Source organism: Myotis brandtii, unplaced genomic scaffold (genome assembly GCF_000412655.1).
Source record: "Myotis brandtii unplaced genomic scaffold, ASM41265v1 scaffold32, whole genome shotgun sequence".
Taxonomy (NCBI): domain Eukaryota; kingdom Metazoa; phylum Chordata; class Mammalia; order Chiroptera; family Vespertilionidae; genus Myotis; species Myotis brandtii.
Window position 1 is genome coordinate 2276262 of NW_005362269.1, and position 20880 is coordinate 2297141.

Genomic DNA, 20880 nt, shown 5'->3' on the forward strand with positions numbered 1-20880 from the left:
GGTGCCAGAGGGAAGCCGGTGCCAGCAGCCAGGGGAAGGAAGGCCTACTCTTGCACGAGTTTCATGCATCAGGCCTCTAGTATAATATAATCCCCATCCTTCAGTTACAACTGTAGATGGAGCTATGACCCCGCTTCGTCGGGTTGTGGTGATACTGAGTTTGGGTAACCTACAAAGAGCCTGGCACACGGCAGAATACTTATAGCAGTGGTTCTCAACCTTCTGGCCCTTTAAATACAGTTCCTCATGTTGTGACCCAACCATAAAATTATTTTCGTTGCTACTTCATAACTGTAATGTTGCTACTGTTATGAATCGTAATGTAAATATCTGATATGCAGGATGGTCTTAGGTAACCCCTGTGAAAGGGTCGTTCGACCGCCAAAGGGGTCGCGACCCACAGGTTGAGAACCGCTGACTTATAGCGACAACTGATACACTGAATGACAGCTGCCATTCATGCGGTGCTCATAATGGGCAGCCAGGGTTTAAGTGCTTTTATATTCATACGTAATTTATTCCCCAAACCAACTCAAGGAGGCAGATGATGATATTTTCATTATTTTATGGATGAGAAACTAAAGCCCAGAGGATTTTAATAAACCCCCAAGGTTACACAGCTAGTAAGTGATAGAGCTGGGGCTTGAACCTGAGCCATCTAGTCTAAACCTTGAAGTTGTAACCATCAGGCTACAGTAATAACAATAGTAGTATTAGGAACTGTTGTTTATTGACCACTTTCTGTAGCAGGCGCTTTTCTAAGCAAACACTTGCTCTTTAATTTCTATAACAGCCCTAAGGTACAGAGAGGTTAAGTAGTTTTCTTAAGGTCACGTGGCTAGCAAGTGGCAGAGCTGAGATTTGAACCCAGGGAGCTTGATACCAGAGTCTAGGCTCTTAACCATGATGCTAAACTGCCTCTTGTATTACCATTATCTTCAAAATTCCAAAAAGTGGCCAGGAATAGGGTGCTATCCTATGACTAGAGTTTGTGAGGCCACACCTGCCTTCTGGTGGTCCCTGGTCTTTAGCCCTGTTAAAGCTCCCCTCTCAGTATCCCACAGACCCTCCCTGGGCTTTCCAGCCCTAGCGTCAGGCTGGTGGAGCCCGCAGTGCTGGCTGCCCTGGGGAAGGCCCATTCCTTACCATTGCAGGCGCAGTTCCCCTCCAGGCGGTGCCGTGGGGTTAGGATGCTGAGCCTGGCTGTGCTGTACGTGGGCCCCACCCTGGGGTCCAGGTGCACTGTCTCTTGGCAGATTTGACGCTGGCAGCTTGGCCCCTGGCAGGGCACCACAGGCATGGCTGACCTCATCTGAATTCCCACTGAGTGCTCCATCTCCTTGGCTGAGTGAGCGATGACGGTTGCCAGCTCCTGCAGCTTGTGGAAGGCTCCAGAATGCCCCTCAAAGACCAGAAGCACATCCACCCCGGCCGTGGCCTCTGCAGGCTGAAGGCTGGCCAGGTGGATGTTGGCTTTTTTGATGTCCAGCTTGTTGCTGAGGAACCTCTGCAGGTTCCTCCAGTGGTCGCTCACCAGCTCCTCTGGGGTGACCTGGTAGAAGCCCATCCACATGCTCTGCTGCAGAGCCACCTGCCCCACGTGCCACACGTGGACATGGACCCCAGCAGTGGTGGTGAAGGTCCCATCACTGACTGTGACATTGAATGCGTAGCGACCCCGAGGCAGTCCCTGGGCAGCGATGATCTTGCCATCGGACGCACCCACTGAGAAGCGCCTGCCCAGGGTCTCCTCTTCTGCCAGGCTGTAGGTCAGCGTGTCCTGTGGGTCTCGGTCTGTGGCATGGATTTTGCCCACCATGCCGCCCTGGAACTCCTCCTCCCCGATGGTGATGAAGATCTCCAATGGGAGGGCGGAGGGTGGGTAGTAGCTCTGCTCCGTGACGTGGACTCTAACAGATGTGGAAGATGAAAGGGGCGGGATGCCACTGTCTGATACCTGTGGGCGAGGGAAGCACGGCATTACCATAGGACTGTGGCCCCAACAGGCTGCCTGCCTCCATGGGGAATCACGTATCTCTGCTTGAGGCAGCCTCAGCATGCTGTCGCATCTGAGTAAGAAAATACTAGCACTGAAGGTTTTGTGGAGGGAGTTACATCCTGCACCACACAGTAAAACTGAACTCGAATTCCTCATTGGACACTGCTCTGAGCCTCTCCCTAAACCCTTCCAGCCACATGATCCACCTCCTTCCTCTTGAACTTCTCTCATTGTCTAAGTGAGTCATCAAAATTCTCTTAGTGATTCCAGTGTGCATCCTGCATGGCCCCCATCAGCCTCGGGAGGTTTTCTCTGGGATTCCCTTTTACTCTGTGATTGGGCTCAGGGTTGGGGCGAGCAATTGTTGAGTGCCTCCTATGGGCCAGGCCCTCTGCTGTGATCAGGAGAAAAGAGCAATAAGTAAGTTGCCAAATAAACCAGAGGATGTCACTCTTGGATAAAGTACTATGGAGGATATAAACAGAGCGAAGTGGCAGAGACATCTGAAGATTGAAAGACCAGGTGGTAGAGAAGGTGTCTCTTCTTTGAAGAGGTGAAACTTGAGCTGAATCCTGAGGGATGAGAAGAGGGGAGGACAAGAGGTGACGGACAGGGAACAACTCTCCGGTAGGAAAGAATGTGGTGTGCTTAACAAAACAGCAAGGGGCTACTGTTGCCAGAGGAGTGGGCAGAGCAGAAGACAGGGTGAGAGAGAGAAAAGTAGGGACCCGGTCACTGATGGGCAGAGGAGCACAAGGTAGCATTTTATGTCAGAGCCATGAAAAGCTATTGAAGGTTTTAAGCAAGGCGGTGACATGACCTCATTGAAGCAAGGAAAGGAATGTAAATAAAAAATGCATTTTCCTTTCACATGTTACCAAGCTGTCCCTGCAACTTTTTGCCCAGACTTAGCAAAGACGAAGTTTTCCTTCCTCTCCTCAGCAACATTATCATTTTCTCAATTGTCAACAAGGGTCTCCAATTTTCCCTACAGTAATATCTTGTCCATGTGCACTCCAAGGCTAGCAACAACAATACTACTACCAAGTATAATATATAAAGCCATACAGCAGATAAGGCCCGAGCAGAATCTGAACTCCTGCCTGTGTCCATAGCCTGTTTCTTTGCTGGCTTATAGTGCCTCCCAGTGAATGGAAGTGGAGATGCAGGACAAGTCAAAGAAATAGTGATGCTGCCAATCGTTACTGAGAGATTTATCTGGGCCAAGATACAGAGGTCAATCACGTCCATGCCCTTGGCTTTGAGAATCCTCTACATTAGCCCACACCTGTCCTCTGATCTACAGACTCCAACTCCCAACTACCTTTTGCACACCTCCATTTAGATGTCTCCTGGACACCTAAAAAGTAACATGCACAAAACAGAGCCCTCATTTTACCCCATAGACGCATACTTCTCCCATCCCCCACAGTCTCTCCCGTCTCAGAAGTGGCCCAACCACCCAGTCTTCATGGAGCCAAGAACCTGGAACTCATCCCTGATGCTTCTCTTTTCTCTCCCCATATCCAGCCCTTCACCAACTCATGTTTATTTCCATGCAAAAATTGTCCCAAATCTATCCACTTCATCATCATCTCAAGGTCTCAGCACCACTATCTCCACTATAACAGTGACTTCTCATTGTTATCCTTCAACCACTCTTGCCCCCTTCATTTGCTCTTTCTAGAGCAAGGGTGGGTAATCTTTTTTTCTGCCAAGGGCCATTTGGATATTTATAACATCATCCTCGGGCCATACAAAATTATCAACTTAAAAATTAGCCTGCTCTATTTGTCCAAACATTTAATAACTCACCCCTAATGTCTTGGCAGGGCCAGACCAATTGATTTCACGGGCCTTATACGGCTCATGGGCCGGATGTTCCCCGCCCCTGTTCTAGAGCTGCAAAAAGAACCTCCTGAGACACAAGATGGGTCACTTCCCTGTTTGAGACCCTTCAACCACTTCTCACTGCACTTAGATTGGAATCTAAAAGTATTGTCAAGGGTTGTAATTAGGATGATTATACCTCTTTGTTTGCCCAGGACAGTTTGATTTTTCACCTGTTGTAGATCAGTTATCAGTTAATTATTTTTAGTGCCTCTCTCACTCTCAAGAGCATCCTGGTTTTGGATCTTAAATAATACAGTCACTCAAGCTATGAGGCCTCTATCACCTGCCCAGCTCATCTCCTCAGGATTATTCCCACCATTGCTCACAATGCTCTGACCACATGGCCACATCTCAGGTCACTGCAAGCTCTTTTCCAACTCAGGACCTTCCTGTCTGTGACACTTTCCTGCCCACTTTTTACATAGTTGGCTCCTCAGGTCTCAGCTCAAAATGTCCCTTCTTCATGAGGGCAGCCACCCTCTGAATATGTATCTTCCTGTGCCTTAGGAGCCTCTCATCACTTTCTTTCTTCATCTACTAATTGTTTATCTCCACAATTAGAATCAAAAGCCCACAAGGGCAGGAACCATTCACTTCTTTCCCCTGCTGTATTACTAGAAGCTAGCAGAGGGTTCGGCATATGATAGGTGCTCAATAAATATTTGTTGAAAGACTGAATGAATGAATGACTAGTTGACTGGCTGAATGGATGAATACTCATCCTGAACCTAGAGAAGTTCACAGAATATCAGGGTCCACTAGACTTGAGATTTAGGAAAAGGATTTGGGGGGAATGAAATGAGAGAGTAGTGTTTGACCGCCATCTTGGCTACTATCACTGGGTAATTCTTATACAACCCATAGCAATAACACCAAAATCCCCTACACACGTCTATATGTTCTCTCATTTGACCCCACACCAATTCTCTGGGGTAGGTCTTTAACAAGACTTGAGGTTCAGAGAGCTGTCCTGACCAACCTTAAGGAGTGAGAGCCAGGTTGAGGGTGTTCTGCCTGGGAGAAGAGCAGAAATTAAGAGCTTGGGTCTTTGGGTCAGAAGCAATCCACCTCTACCACTTAGTAGTTTGAAGCAATCCACCTCTGCCACTTACAGGTAGTATTACTCTGAGCAAGTCAGTTAACCTCTGTGCACCTCAGTTATCACATCTATAAAGTGGGGGTTATAACAATACCTGCCCTAAAGCATGTTGTGAAGATATATTGCAATGATGCATGTTTAGCACTTAGCCCAGTGCTTGGCACATAATAAGAGCTCTTCGCTTTTTTCTAATAATTGAAGCCTGGTAGTGATTTTGCCAGCACATTTATTGTCCCTATGATCACCGCCACCGGCCCAACACACCCCTCACCTCAATCTGAAGCTGGTACCATTCCTGGACTCTCCTGCTCAGGTAAGTGGTGGTCATCAGCCATCCATCTGGGGTCACGCGGAAGGCAGAGCCGTCATTCCCCTTGGTGATTTGAAATGAGTAGGGGGGCCCATTCTCTGGGGAGTCTGGGTCACTCAGGATCAGCTGCAGGACTTTGCTGCCGATGGGGCAATTCTCCTAGACCGAGAGTAACAGGAAATCAAAGAGCAAGATGAGCCCCAGTTCTTCCTCTCACAGCTTTCTGCATCCCCTTTTCTGGGATGTGTCCTCAGCACTCTGGCTGCTCCCAGGCCATGCCTGCACCCTGAGCTGTCATTCATGCATTCTGCCTGCCTGTGAGTTAGTTGCTGACTTTGTCAATCTAGACCAGTGCACGGTCACAGCCATTGTTCGGGGAGACTGACACCAGTGGTGAGTGCTCTCCTCCAGGAGGGAGATGAGGGGCGGGTGGGTTCCGTGTGCCTCTGGGAGGCCGCGCGTACCTGAATGGAGGTGCTGTAGTTGAGCTGGAAGAACCTCGGTGGGTTGTCATTGACATCAACCACTTGGACGGCGATGTCTGTGTCCTCATGCAGTGGGGGCCGCCCGCTGTCTGTGGCTCGGAGCCTCAGGGAATAGCTAGAAGTCTACATAGCAGGATGCCCAGTGAAGAGCTAGCAATGAGACCCCTCAATTCCACCCCCTGATTTACCATTAATGTTTTCAGAAAAATAAGATAGAGACACTTCCTATGTCCATCCCCCATTGCCCAACCATAACATTGTAGGGCCTAGGTTCTGGAATTAGGCAGACATTAATTTCCAGTTCAACCCTTTACTATCTGTGAAACCTTGGGAAAGTGACCAGACTTCTGTGAGGATGATATCAGGATCCACCTCCTTGGATTATTTTAAGGACCAAATGGCACAATGAATGTAAAGCAATTAGCAAAGTTCCTGGCACAGCGCAGGTGCTTCATAAATGATAACTTGTTATAATGATCTGATGACCCCTGGTCAGTGGTGAGAAGCTGGCCTGAGCATCTCCAGGGAAGGTTAAGAGTCATTCAGTCCCTCTCCTGCCTCTGGCCTCAAAGGCCATAGAGGCCCCACTGAGAAAACAAGTGAGGGCAGGTCTGGAGAAGTGTCAGGATGGGGTGTTGACCACAATTCATACTCTGGACCTGTAGCAGGGCTATAATTTGCTTTGATGAGCTCAGATTGGGCCCCTCCCACATGACTCACCTGTTCCCAATCCAAGGCCTTGGCCACCTGTAGCTCCCCCTTCTTGGGGTCAATGGCAAAGTGCCCCAGCTGGTTCCCTCCTACCAGGCTGTAGGTGATGGCACTATTTAGGGGTCCATCTTCATCAGTAGCTGACACCTGCAGTGGAAGGGGGTGATGGTTGTGAATTGAGGGACAAGAGGGACCAGAAAGGAATCTTGGCCTCTGGGAGTATAAGGGGAACAGATATGTCCCTTCCCCAATGACTGGACCACAGTCATCCTTGCCAAAGGAATTCATTATTTATATCTTTGTATGGACTTCAGCATGCCATGGTTCATTCATATATCCATTCATTAATTCATTTACTCATTGACCCATACCAATAGGTTCCTGGGTCCTGTGCTAGGAGGTGAAAAATATGGCAAAAGAAATATGCTCACAAAAAGCTTAATATCTAATTTTATGGCTAATTCTAACTTGTGGGCAAGATATGATCAACTTTAGAAAGCTGATCAGCTTAGAAAACACAGTGATAAATTCCATCTGGAGAGATTAGAGGATTCATGAAGCCTTGAAGAAAGGATGACTTCTGGGAGTGGAGCCCACATTCCAAGCAGAGGAAACAATGTGAGCCCAGAGATGTGAAAATGCAGAGGGTTTGTGGGAAAAGGTACATCCTCCAATGTGGTTGGAGTATAGGGTGCATGTCAGGGAGTGGAAGGAGATAAGACTGGAAGGCAGAATGAAGAGGGGTCATAGAGAACCCTGACTATGGGCATAAAGAATTTCACTCGTGCATTGGGAACAATTACACGCTTAGATGTGAAGAGATGTTATTTGATGTCCACTCCTTCCCCTCCTATACTAACACTCCCTGTCATGCGCTGTGACCAGACCTTTCTCAGGCTTTGGACCCTCTAATAGTCTTCTGGGACCTCTCCCGAGCCCCCTTCCACCAGTACTTGATCTAGATCTTATTAAACATGTCCCTGAGACATTTTGTCGTGGGAAACAGTTTGACTGAGTGGCTGCAAGTCAGAGTCAAGTCTGTGGTGTATTAATTGATAAAGTAATTCATGCTCATGAATGACCAGGAGAGAGAGAGATAAGAGTTACCCCAGAGTCTAGGTACCCCAAACAACAAAATTGTAGATCCTTACTGTGAGCACAGTGTCACCCACGATGGCATTCTCTAAGACCCTCGTGCTGTACAGATCCTGGGGGAATCTCGGTCGGTGTTCATTGATATCAGTGATGTTGACCACAATTGTGGTCATGTCACCAAGGGAAGAAGAACCTTTCCGGCTGCACTCGATGGACAGGAAGTACTTGGGGTTTGTCTCAAAGTCCAGGCTTTTGTTGACGTACAGGATCCCTGGTGGGGGGGATGGGGGGGGGGAGAGAAGGTGATGAGCATCGAGGCAGTTGGGAACATAAAGGCAGAGGGCTGAGAGGCCTTGAGCCAAACCCTAGGAGAGGCAGCTCAATAGGTTAGGAGAGACAGATCTCCTCCATCACCTCCTTCATCGTCTCCTTCTTCCGCTCCTCCTTCAGTCCCTCCATCATCTCTCATCCCCTCCTTCACCTCCCTCTTTATTTACCCTCCCTCATTACCTTCCTCTCTCCCTCCATCTTCTCTCATTTTTCCTATTATTGTTCTCAATGGCAGTGTTTCCCTCATTTCTTTCTGTAATATTTCATTGAGACCTCATTAAGTCTGAAGTATTAAATCTACCTGTATTATATCTATAAGAACCCAATGGAACATAAAAGAGTGATTCCCATTTTGTAGGTGAGTTAACTGATTCTCCCAACAGCTAAGTGGCCTGTTCAAACTCACTCAGCTAGTAAACGACAGAAGTTAAATTATAAAGAGCCATATAATACCCAAAGTTGTTCAATAAATTGTTAGGGCATAGACATATTATTCTGAAAAATCAGAAAATAAAAGAATAAGGTTTTCCTGCCATTCCTGGATAAGCAAGTAGTTAATGGTGGAAAACTCTTCTTTATAAAAGAATTCTAATTAGTACATGAATGAGGAATGATTGGGTTAGAAAAATCACCATTTTGCAGCTCCAAATGAAATAATATACCTAGGAAATAATCATCAAAGCATGCTAAACCCTTAGAGGAAGAACTGATGAAGAATTCTATATTGGATGAATCAGGCTGACAACCTCAAGCCCATGGTCAATCTTAACCTCAGAAAAAAGAACCAGTCAGCCTCCAGACATAGTGAAAAGAGAGCCCAACATTGTCTACAAAGAGTTGTTGCCAAAAAATTGAGCTTGAACCTGATGAAGATCATTGGTCCAAATGTCATGTCCTGGGCTCTTAAGCCCCACATTTCACTAAGTGCTTATACCTCTGAAGCCAAGAATGGAGGGTGGCCTCAGCCTCCTATGGCTGGGACTGAGCTGAAATCTTGAAGCTGAAAACTGGGAGGAGAGTGGATTGCTTAGGGTGCTGGGTGGGGATGTGGGGAATAAGGGAGTTTGCCACATAAGCTGGCCCTGGGGTGCAGAAGGGACCTGGTACCTGGAGAGATGCAGAGTGAAGAAAGGGCCAGAGGAGTTTGGACTGGGAGGAGCTGCATGGGGCAGATACACCCTGTATGTGAGGAATCCAAAGTTCCCCAAGACCAGGGCCAGGGCTGCCTCCAGCGCTCGCTCACCTGTGCGGGCATCCAGGCGGAACCTCCCCTGCTCATTCCCGCTGACCATGCGGTAGCCAGTCTTCTCAGACCCCGGGCGGGTGAGGGTGGCCAGCTGCAGCACCTCCATGCCGAGCAGGGCGTCCTCAGGCACCTGCACGCTGTGCTCCGTGTTCAGGAACACGGGCAGGTAGTCTTCGAGGCCCACCACAGACACCGTGACGGTGCCCAGTGTGGACAGCGGGATCGGGGCGCCCAGGTCAGAGGCACGGACGGTGAGCTGCAGTGCTGCCTGTGGCCCGACCCGCAGGGGCTTCTCCAGTCGGATCACACCCGTGGTGGCTTCGATGGAAAAGTGGCCTTCGGCAGAGTCCGGCAGGGAGTAAACCACCTGGGCGTTGGCACCTGTGGGGGAGACCGAGGGCATTTGGACAGTTTATGGTAAACGGTGCAAGGTCAGAGGATGTGTCCTGTGAGGGTGGTGGGTTTGGAAACACATGACTGGAGACACTAGGGCACCTCCACCCTGAAAGGGGAGGTTGGGGCTGAAGCAGGTAGGGGCTGAAGTCGCCACCTCCTAGTCTTGGAAGGGCTGTCGTGGGCTAGGGTCTGGGAGATCTGGGTGGCCACAGAGGCAGGACCAGTACTAACGATTGTCAGCTCCAAATAGGTAGCACTTGATCATTATCTGAGGCACCATGGAAGGAAGGGCTGCCTAGGAAGTAGGGAGCTTCCTGCCCCTGGAGGTGAGCAAGCACTGGCTAATTGAGCATTTGCAGTGCCTTGTAGCCATTTGCTGCGTTTGCACTATTTGCCCTTCCTAGTACCCCTGTGTCCCCCCAAAATCTCTCACCTCCTTCATCGCCAAGCTAAAGCTCACTTTCTCTAGGAAGTCTTCAATTTACTTTGCTGGGATCAAACAAAAGAGAATATTTTGATCCCACTTTTATCATCATCATCATCATTATCATATCCTATGTTGATCTGACTACTTTTGACCCCAGAGCATTTTTTTACCCTACCTCAATTATAAAATTTGACTCAAGAAAAATTGGACACACACAAATACACACATACATACATACACACATACATGACACCCCATGTATATGTATGTGTGTGTGTAGAATCACAATAAATCACTTGATGGCAGAAGCTATAATTGGAACAATATGGAACAAATACTTCCTGATGATTCCAATATGCCTTGTAAATTTTAAAAGGAAAAGAATTAAATCTAATGAAAATGATGTCATTAAAATGAAAATGTAAGATATTGAAAAGGATTCCACATTATTGTATAGAAAATTGATCAAGGAATTTAGTAGGCTTAATGAAGTCTGTGCCCCAAACTCCTTTCTTATAGCAAATTAATCAGAGTTAAATAATTCTGATTGGTATACTTCAGATTAAATTAGTATACTTAAGATTTCACTTTTAGGAATATATCCTCTAGAATAATCAACCCAATAAAGGACATTCAAAATGTCCTTGAGGTTAAATGGCAGGATTGAAAGGGCTCCAGGTCTAAGTGGCAATGAGAAACAATGAGGCTGAAATGCTCTGTACTAGCCTCAAAAAATTGCCAAAATCTTTTGTCATATAGCACTGAGGTATACAGTTTGTGAATATTTTCCACTTGTAAGTGTCCATAAACTCAGTGAGGAGGCACAGTCCTTACCAATCCCAGAGCAACACACAGAGCCAAACCCTCACTCAAGGTGACCCCATGAGCAAATGGCTTCCAAGCCTTCCTGTTCTCACCTTGGTCTGGATCCCGAGCCAGTACCACGGCCACGGGGGTCTTAATGGTGGTGTTGTCAAAGACAGCCACAGCACAGTGGCTGGGGAAGAAGCGGGGGGCGTTGTCATTCACGTCCTCCACCTGGAGGGTCACATCTGCCTGGCAAGATTGGCCACCTCCATCCGTCGCCTTAGCAACAAGGCTGTACACATCCTTCCTCTCTCGATCTAAGGCTGTGAGTGTGGTCAGCACCCCTGTCCAGAGAAATGGCAGCAGGTAAGCTTTCTCCGGGGAGAAAAGAAGGCCAGCCTATAGCCACTCCCCTCCCCCAATACCTGCTCACTTCCCTCATCCTCCCAAACACACTCCACCACCACATCACCAACTTGACATCCATACCAACAAGCTGCAAAGAGGCATAACATTTCAAAAGAGCAATTAGACAATTTCTAACAACACATAAACTGTGTTTACCCTTTAGCCCACAATTTCACTTCTAGGAATATATCCTCTAGAATATTCAACCCAATAAAGATATTGTTTATAATAGCAACATACTGAAAACATCCTATATGTTTTTCAAAAAAGACTGGTTAAATATATTATGATTTAGCCATACAGTAAAATACTGTGCAACCAAAAAGGAATTACAATAGAGCTTTACATACTGTCTTGCTAATTTCTCCAAGATATTGTTATGTGAAAAAAAGGCAAGTCACAAAATAGAATTCTGTATAGAGATTTTGGAGATGCATGGAAAACCAATCTAACAGACTATACACCAAGAGTGCTTATCTTTGGGGGAGAGGTTAATTATTATGTTGGCTTTCCAATTTCTGCATAATATACGCGTACATTGTTTGAATTTTTGTACAATAAACATGTATTATTTCCATATTGAGAAAAACCAGCCCCCCCCCTCCTTTTTTTTTACCCCACTAATCATCCTGCAGCTGAACAAACAACAGCAGAAAGAGATCAGGTAACCCACCTGGGGTGACTCAGCATTCCCATTCTAGAGTCAGGAAGGACAATGTTGTCTCCTGTCTATTCAGCCAGCTTCCTGGGACACCACTCTCACCGCCACCTCCCTGCTCAGGAATCTCCAAAGCTACTGGGTCCAAGCCAAGTGTTGGCAGCTGGCCCATCGTGACCGGGCCCCTCTGTGCTGCCCATCCCCACACACTCCCCTACATCAGGACAGGGATCCTACCTTTGTGGGCTGCTCTTCCAAAGGAAGCAGACCCCATCCTGTCTTTACCAAACTCTCACAGCCCAGCCTCTCCCAGGGATTCCCAGTCTGTCCTTCAGGACTTTCAGCTTCCTGCTCTCTGCTTTGTCCCCTAACTAATGATAATGACAATGGCAACCACATCTGTTGAATTCTTATTATGTGCCAGACCTGGGCTAGGCTTCCACATACTTTATCTCTGATCCTTACAATAATACAGGTTTTATCCCCAGTCTGCAGATCTTTGACCTTGACGCTCACCTGCCTAAATCCTTCAGTGGCTCTAAAGGTGGATTTGGTGCCCCTCTCCTGAGGGTCTTATCCTTTGCCCTGTCTCCTCCCCTTCAGTGCACCAGTTTCTGGCCCTCTATAAGGTCCTGATGTGCACGCTTTTTGCAAAAACTAGGTCTTTGTGTAAATTCTCCTTCTGTCTTGTTTGTCCCTACTACTTACTACTCTTTTATCCCCTGGCTAATTCCTCTATGTCAAGTCTCACATAAAATGGCCTTTCTTCAGAGAGCTTTTACTTAATCGCCTAAGTCAGGTTCTCCTATCAAAATTCTCCTTAAAACCCTGCATTTTTTTTTCTTAACTCAGCACATTTCAAACCACTGATTCAATGACTGCCTTTCCTATTAGATTATAAAGCCTAGATCTTTGTCTTATTAGTTTATTCATTATGTCCCCAGCATCTAGTTCAATGCTCAGCACATTGTGCCAGTATACATGTTTGCTGAATAAATGGATGGATGGATAAGTTAATTCCTGTTTCTTTCCCCAAGGAGCCTACCATAATACTGGGTATTTGGTATTCAATAAATAAATGGTTCAATCCTGTAGCTCAGGAAACCCACCTGTATGAGGATCTAGTTTAAATTCATCTGCTCCAGGACCATGCAGAGTGTATGTGATCTGAGCATTGGTATCAGAGTCCAAGTCTGTTGCAGAAACTTGCAGAATGAGGTGTCCTGGAGATATATCTTCACTGACTTTGCCAGTGTAGAGAAGCTGGAGATGGAAGACAAAGAAGAGGGGAATTGTGGGAGATTCATTTAGATCTAGAGAGAGGTGACACAGAGAGAGACAGAAACACACACAGAGAGAGTTTAGGGTTTAATTATATGAGGACCTTAGGGAAATATCCCTTATCAAAAATGTAACTGCCCTTGCCCTAGCCAGTTTTGCTCAGTGGATAGAGCATTGGCCTGCGGACCGAAGGATCCCGGGTTCGATCCCAGTTAAGGGCACATACTTAGGTTGCAGGCTCCTCCCTGGCCTGGGCCTGGGCCCTGGTCGGGGCATGTGCAGGAGGCAACCAATCGACGTGTTTCTCTCACATCGATATTTCTCTCTATCTTTCCCTCTCTCTTCCACTCTCTCTAAAAATCTATGCAAAAATCTATCCTCTGGTGAGATTTTTTTAAAAAAAGAAAAGTAACTGCCCTGTCTGCATGTTTGTGAATACCTATAGCCAGGAGGAAGTTATCTGTGTTGGCATGTATTACCCATGCAGAAGTGGGCATATATGCATATATGAGCATGGGGGGGCAGTGCAGTGTGTCTCGGGAGGCAGGTCTTTTCTTTATGGATGCATTTGATAATAAGGATCCATGCTAACAAACTGAGCCATGGAAGGGGTTTCCCATTCGGCATGGCAGGTTGTGCTTGGAGAGTGAAGAAGTTACTTTATTTCTGGGCATGTTTTGCAGAGAAATAGTCCTCTGTAGGGCGTGTAGGGGCAGAGGCATAGACCATGGATCCTAAAGAGCTTGATGACATCCCTATGGGAAGACCAAGGAATTACTTAGAATGATCCCTGCTCAAGGCACTAGTTTGAGGCCAGCCGGGGAAAAGCAAGGACCGAGTGTAGTCAGTGATGGCCAGTCTCAGAGACGGTCCCCTGAGTCCTTCTCCTTCCTCTTGCGCTTCACTCCAGCTTCCCACCCACCCAACCCTTCACCAGGCTCTCACCTGTGAGCACTGAGGGCTGTTATCATTGATGTCCAAGACAAAGATCTCCACAATGACTGAAGCCTGGAACTTGCCATCAGAAGCTGTAATTCTGAGCAAGTACTTGGCTATGTGCTCACGGTCCAGGGTTTTCCTTGAGAAAATACTCCATTCATCTCCCACTTGGCTGATGCCAAACTGGCCCAAGGGGTCTCCCTCTAAAAACATGAGACAGAGATTCAAGAAGCTGAGCAATTCCAATGAACCAAGCTTTGTGCCACAGGTGGCTGCCCACCTGACACTTTTAGAATTGCTGGCCCTTAACTAGGGATTCACAATTCTACATTAAGTCAGTTATTTATTGTTATGAAGCATAACCATTTCTTCCAACTTCAAGGGCCACATGTGTAATGCAATTATTAGTGCCAGAAACACCACTCCAAAATATGTGCCTAAGGCAGGTTTCTTATTTTTTTTGGAAGGAATTGGAGGAAGTTAAAGGGAAGGCATTTTAATTCTATACAAGAACCTTCTAGTATCTGTTCAACAGTAGAGGGGGGTGGAGAGTGACCAACAATACTAAACTCTCTGAGGTCTTATTTTACAGCTGAGGATACAGACTAAGTTGAGGGTCAGGTGATTACTAGGTTTGCTTCTGAGTCATCTTTCCTTGACACCATCCACTGGTAGAAGAGATGGGTTTCTGAGGTTCTAAGATTCCAGAGTTTCAAGATTCAACTATTCTAAGAGTTGATAACATTCTATTATCAGAGCTTTAAAGACTTTTGTGTTTTTAAGAGTCTTATATAAGATGACAACATTTTATTCCCTAAGACTCCATATTTCAAACAGTTCTGATCTAGGATCTGTCTCCAGGAATCTATGATACTTGGTTGGGACTTCAAACTCTCCTCCAGAAGCTGTGATAGCCGAAGGAAACATATCTATGGAAATGGGATGACATGGCACCTGGAAGAGGGGGGAAGGGACATTGAGAAGTAAAGAAACTCTTTTGGTCACTAGTTGACTGCTTTAGCCCTTGGACATGAATTGGGGGTAATTTAAGTTTGCAATAGATATCCACTGAGGAGAGCAGTTTGTAGAGGGTGGTTTTAATCCCAGACGGAAGCTTGGAGTATGACCTTGGTCCAGTTTCTCCCTCTATCCGGGCTTTGGTTCTCCTATACGTGAAATGAAGGGATTGGGCTGTTTTTATTGCAACACTTAGGTCTTGTGATTGACTAAGAAGCATTTTCTACTATCCACAACTTGCTCTAGGCAAAAGACTATTTTACAAGAACAGTCATGATGTGAGAGAGTTCTCGTGGATTACTTAACTGTTGATGCCTTCTCCATCTTCCAGAAGCTGAGAACAGTTACAGTATCTCATTTCTACGCTATCTATGCCACCTAAAGTAATAAGAGATCCTCTTTGCAAAGCCCTTTCCAACTTATAAGGGGCTCTCAGAATTTTTTCAAGTTACATTTTACTAGCATCCCTGTCATGTGAATGAAAACAGGCATGCCAAGTCTGTAGATGGAGCAACTGAGGTTCTGGGAGGGTCAGTGATTTACCAAGGTCACACTGTTAATAAGTGGCAGAGCAAAGACTTAAACCCATGTCTTAGGGCAACTCTTACTGGACTTCAGTGCACCCCAGTGCCTCCATTCCAAGATAGGTATTCTTACCTGTGATATAGCAGGTGACCTGTCTGTTCTGCTCAGAGATATCGGCATCAAAGGTTTTAAGAGTGGCCACAGGTTCTCCAGGTTCACTGTTCTCAATCACAGATCCTCTGTAGTCTTCAGAAGCAAATTTTGGAGCATTGTCATTCTCATCTGTAATGGAGACTTCGACCAGGACCTGAGAAGATAGCTGGATGGTCCGGCCATGATCATAGGCTACCACATAAAAGTGGTAGGTCTGGCGGGTCTCACAGTCAAGTTCCTGGAGTGTGGTGATCCAGCCAGTCTCACTGTCAATGGCAAAGAGCTCATGGATATTACTATCAGGGTCTACGGGCAGTCTGTAACTCACTTGGCCATCCTTCCCAGTGTCCTGGTCATTGGCTGTCACTTGAATGACTGCAGTCCCCACTGGCATATTCTCAGTGAGGATCGCCTTATATGGATCAGCCTCAAATATAGGCCTATTGTCATTGACATCCTTCACTTGGATGTTGACAGACACCAAGGAAATCAAGTTAGTGTCATTGTGGGGGCAATGTGCCATCAAGTCAATCTGGTACCATTTAGTGGACTCATAGTCCATGGCCTTCCTCACCTTTAGAGCTCCTGTGTTTTGGTCCAAGGAGAAGACACCATCCCTGTTGCTCTCTGGTGTGGTGCCCTGCACTAGACTATAGATAACTGGGTCTTGAGCTGCTACTGCCTTGACAGAACCAATTTCAGACCCTTCTGGAAGGTCTTCAGATGCAGAGAAAGTATACAGAGGTTCAGAAAATTTGGGCAAGGATACTTCATTATCAACCACCTGAAGTCGTAACAGCACCAGAGAGTTCCAGTGAGGAGGTCCCCCATCTTGGGCTTTGATTTTTAAGTCAAAGACCTGATTTTCCAAGCCCACCAGGCTCTCTTTCACCTTGACAACACCAGTGGTTGGGTTAATGTCAATGATCTGTTCATGCAAATCCTCTATTGAGTCCACTGAGTAGGTGACATCTGCATTTCGACCCTCATCTGCGTCATAGGCCAGCACCTGAATAACTGGGGAGTCTTTACTGACATTGGATTGAATGGACACTGTGTACTCAGAGGCTTTGAACTGTGGGGCATTGTCATTTTCATCTGTGAGGATGATCTTCACAGTACAGAAGCCCACTTTTCCTCCTCTATCCTGAGCCCTGACTTTAATAGCAATGACTCTTTCTGTTGAATTTTCTCGATCCAGTTTCTTCAGAGTGGTGATCTGGCCACGGGGGTTTATGGAGAACTTCTCATCTGCTAGTTTATTGATGATGGTATAATCTACAGTGCCATAGGGACCACTATCTTTATCTATGGCTAGCAACTCAATCACCTTAGTTCCTACCTTTGCATTCTCTGCTAACTCTGCTTCATAAACATGCTGCTGGAACTCTGGGCTGAACTTATTGGCATTTGTGGTGTTGATATACACGGGCACAGTTGTTTGGAAGACCCCATCGGAAGCACCTACCCTCAAATTGTAAAAAGGGCCCGGGTGCTTTTTGCAAAGGTTTGGCATAGAAATTATTCCTGAGGAGCTGTTAATGGAGAACTGCCGGTCCTGATTGCCAGAGAGAATCAGGTACTCTACACGAGAGGTGTCCCTGCTGTCGGGGTCAAGAGCTTGGACTTTGAGAGCCAGGTGTCCACAGGTTGCCAGCTCACTGACAATGGCTTCATACTGAGGTTGCCTGAACTCTGGAGGGTTGTCATTGATGTCAGCCACACCGACAACCACAAGGGTTTCCCCAGTGAGTGGAGGGTTTCCTCTGTCCATGGCCCTAACCTTCACATGAAAGTGCTGTTGGGATTCATAATCCAGCTCTTGAACTGTGGACATCTCCCCTGTGCTCCCATTGATCTGGAAGAATTTGGAAACATCCGAGCCATCCTCTACAATCTGATAGGAGACATCACGGTTCTGCCCTGAGTCCTGGTCAGAAGCCAACAGTTGGATCACAGGTGTCTGCGCAGGCAAGCCTTCTGAGATCAAAGTGGTGTAGACCAATTGGGAGAAAGTGGGAGGATTATCATTGACATCCTCCACCAGGACTTCCACAGTGGCTTCAGAAAATGACCCCTGAGCTGTGTCTGTGGCTCTGACTGTGAACACGTGTTTGGTCTTAGACTCATAGTCCAAAGGGCCTGTTACTGTTAGCACACCAGTCTTAAAGTCAATGGTGAACAGCATCAAGGGCTCTTCCTCCACAATGTTGTAGATGAGTCGAAGTCCCTCTGGACTCCGGGCCTGGGTGTGGAGAATTGGGGTATATAGTGTGATATTTTCAGGCACTCTGACTTTATAGTAAGGACTCTGAAACAGTGGGTTGGATTTATTTCTTACAATGACAAGTACCTCTTCTGTAGTCTGGAGGGATGGGGTTCCTCCATCCTGAGCAATGACTTTGAGGTGATACTTATTTAAAGCTTGATAATCAAAAGGTTTCTTCAGTGATATGTCCCCAAGGTAGGGGTCAATTCGAAAATATGTGTACTCTTCTGCAAATGCATATGTGACAGCACCATTTACCCCCAAGTCTTGGTCACTGGCAGATACCTGAAAGATGACATCCCCTGGCTCTGTGCCATCTTGGATGATTGTGTAATAAGGCAGATGCTTAAATAAAGGGTGATTATCATTGACATCTTCAACAGAAACTATGACCAGAGCCTGAGCCACCCGTTGAGGGGTCCGATTGTCCCTCAGTTCCACCGCCAACTTATGTATGTCCTGTTGTTCTCGGTCAAAGGCCACACCTCTTGTCTGCAACACGCCTGCTGACTTGACCATACAAAACATATCGGTGCCATTTAAGAGGGAGTAGTAAAGGGTATCATTCAAATGATTTCCCTGGACGCCAAGAATCACCAGTGCCTTTCTGTCTTGCAAATTCTCCTTGACTGTTGCCCTGTAGACATTCTGGTCAAACTGTAAGCTTGTGTTAAGAGCGTGTGTCAAAGAAATTTTTACCAGTGCAGTATCCTGATACAGGCCATCAGAAGCCCTAATGGTGAGCTCCCGGGAGTGTCCCAGGAGAACAGGATTCAACACAGATATTCGACCATCGGTAGGATGGATAGCAATAGCTTCATCGGCATTGCCAGTTTTGATGCTATAACTGACTTCCGAGTCATCATCGCTGGCCCACACTGTGAGGAGCTCCATACCCTGATGGACAGGCATCACTGTTGCTACCTCATATATCTGGTCTGAGAACCTGGGAGGAGAGTCATTTACATCTCTAATATAGATGATGACCTGAGCAGGCCTGGGTGCAAATAAGATGGGGCTTCCTTGGTCATGGACATAGATGCTGAATTGCAAAGAGGGCATGCTCTCATAATCCATCTCTGAAATGATGGTTAGTGTTCCCATGCTGGGATCAATTTTGACAAATTTCAAGGCCTCTTGCTCCAAAATTTCATAGACCAACAAGGAATTAGCTTCTTTGTCACTGTCGGAGGCACGAATCACAAAGGGGCTATTGTTTTCATCCATGATCATGCTGTACAATGGAGCTGCTTCACTAATTTGGCCCACAAAAGTCGGCCTTAAGAACATGGGAGCATTGTCATTTTCATCAATGATGTAAACAACAACCAGGATGTCAGTAAATGCTCCCGCCATATTGCAGCCTCGGATTTTCAGCTGGTAAGATGAAATTTTCTCATGATCCAAGTTCTTCTGGGTGGAAATGAGGCCGGAATATGAGTTCAGGGAGAATACACCATCCTTGTTTCCCTCTCTTAACTCATAGGTAACTTCTGAGGAGCTTGTAGCTGAGACAAGGAGGATTGGGGAACCAACAGGGATTGATTCAGGAATCTCTACAAAGTACTCGGCTTTTGAAAAGATGGGGGCGCTGCTTTCTGAAGGGTGGACATGAATGATCACCGTAGCCAGGTCATGCCACCGTGGGGAGCCTTGATCTTCTGCCTTCACTGTCAGAGTACACCGGGCATGATTTGTCTGATTAAGTTTCTGGGCTAGAGTGATGATGCCTAGTAGGGCATCGATGTTGAAGAAACCTTCGCTGTTCCCTAAAACAAAAGATAAGACAAATTGAAGTTAATTATATCCTCAAGAGGTACAAACTAAGCTTTCTACATTGGTAAAGAGACTATCATACAAAACTTGGACAGGGCAAAATTCACATCCCGTGTCACCTGGATTTAGTTATGATATAATGTATAGGGTATGTATATATATATATGTATAATATATGTGTGAATTTTATTATATATGTGTACACATATACATATATAATAATAAATGAACATTATGCTCTATGAGGGAAGACAGCAAGTCATGTCATCTCTGTTCCTCCACAGCATCCAGCTTGCTAAAGTATTAATTATTATGAAAGGTAATTATTATTAAATATCATTAATTATGAATTATTAAACATTACAAATTATCATTACAATTAGATACTAGATGTTATCATTTTTGTTACATTAATTACCTATAATTAACACTTATCAGTGATAGCAATAATCCCTGGCATTTGTAGAGTATTCTACAGTTTACAACATATATTAATATACATTTTCTCTTTCAATCTTTACAAAGGTCTTCTGGCATAGGTAATATTATCCAATTTTTGAGATGAAGAAAACTACCTAAGAGATACAGATACAAAATCATGATGTGGCCTTAGCAGGAAATGAAAATCACTCCTAAAACTATGCCATACATCCTATAAAGTATTATAGGTCCCTTCTATTATATAGGCACAAAGATATTCTATTTTTAAATGTTGCACACACTTATAAGCATCCTCTATAGTCATTGGTATGTTTATATAACATACTAGAGGCCCGGTGCATGACATTTGTGTGGGGGGTGGGGGAAGGGTCCCTCAGCCCGGCCTGTGCCCACTTGCAGTCCGGGACCCCTCAGGGGATGTCTGCCTGCCAGCTTAGGCCTGCTCTCCACCTCAGGGAGTGGGCCTAAGCCGGCAGGCGGACATCCCCTGAGGGGTCCTTAGGGCTGCTAAGGAGGCGGGAGAGGCTCTCACCACCGCCTCTAGGCTCGTCAGCCGTGAGCCCGGCTTCTGGCTGAGTGGAGCTCCCCCTGTGGGAGCGCACTGACCACCAGGGG

General features: G+C 46.2%; 2 protein-coding genes across 2 annotated transcripts in view; one reads left to right on the plus strand and one right to left on the minus strand.

Annotated features, from left to right (window-relative positions):
• The window catches only part of SLC36A1 (solute carrier family 36 (proton/amino acid symporter), member 1), a 176366-nt gene that overhangs the window by 71839 nt on the left and 83647 nt on the right, over positions 1-20880 (plus strand). The window lies entirely within an intron of this gene.
• FAT2 (FAT atypical cadherin 2) overlaps positions 915-20880 on the minus strand; it is a 58096-nt gene continuing 38130 nt past the window's right edge. Inside the window, exons 10-19 of the mRNA XM_014543122.1 lie at positions 15759-19817; positions 14091-14287; positions 12974-13127; positions 10909-11142; positions 9166-9549; positions 7649-7863; positions 6507-6644; positions 5766-5909; positions 5263-5460; positions 915-1957 (exon numbers count right to left, since the gene is read on the minus strand). Coding sequence (XP_014398608.1) covers positions 1037-1957; positions 5263-5460; positions 5766-5909; positions 6507-6644; positions 7649-7863; positions 9166-9549; positions 10909-11142; positions 12974-13127; positions 14091-14287; positions 15759-19817 — 6644 coding nt within the window. The 3' untranslated portion in view covers positions 915-1036. The remainder of the gene's footprint in view (positions 1958-5262; positions 5461-5765; positions 5910-6506; positions 6645-7648; positions 7864-9165; positions 9550-10908; positions 11143-12973; positions 13128-14090; positions 14288-15758; positions 19818-20880) is intronic.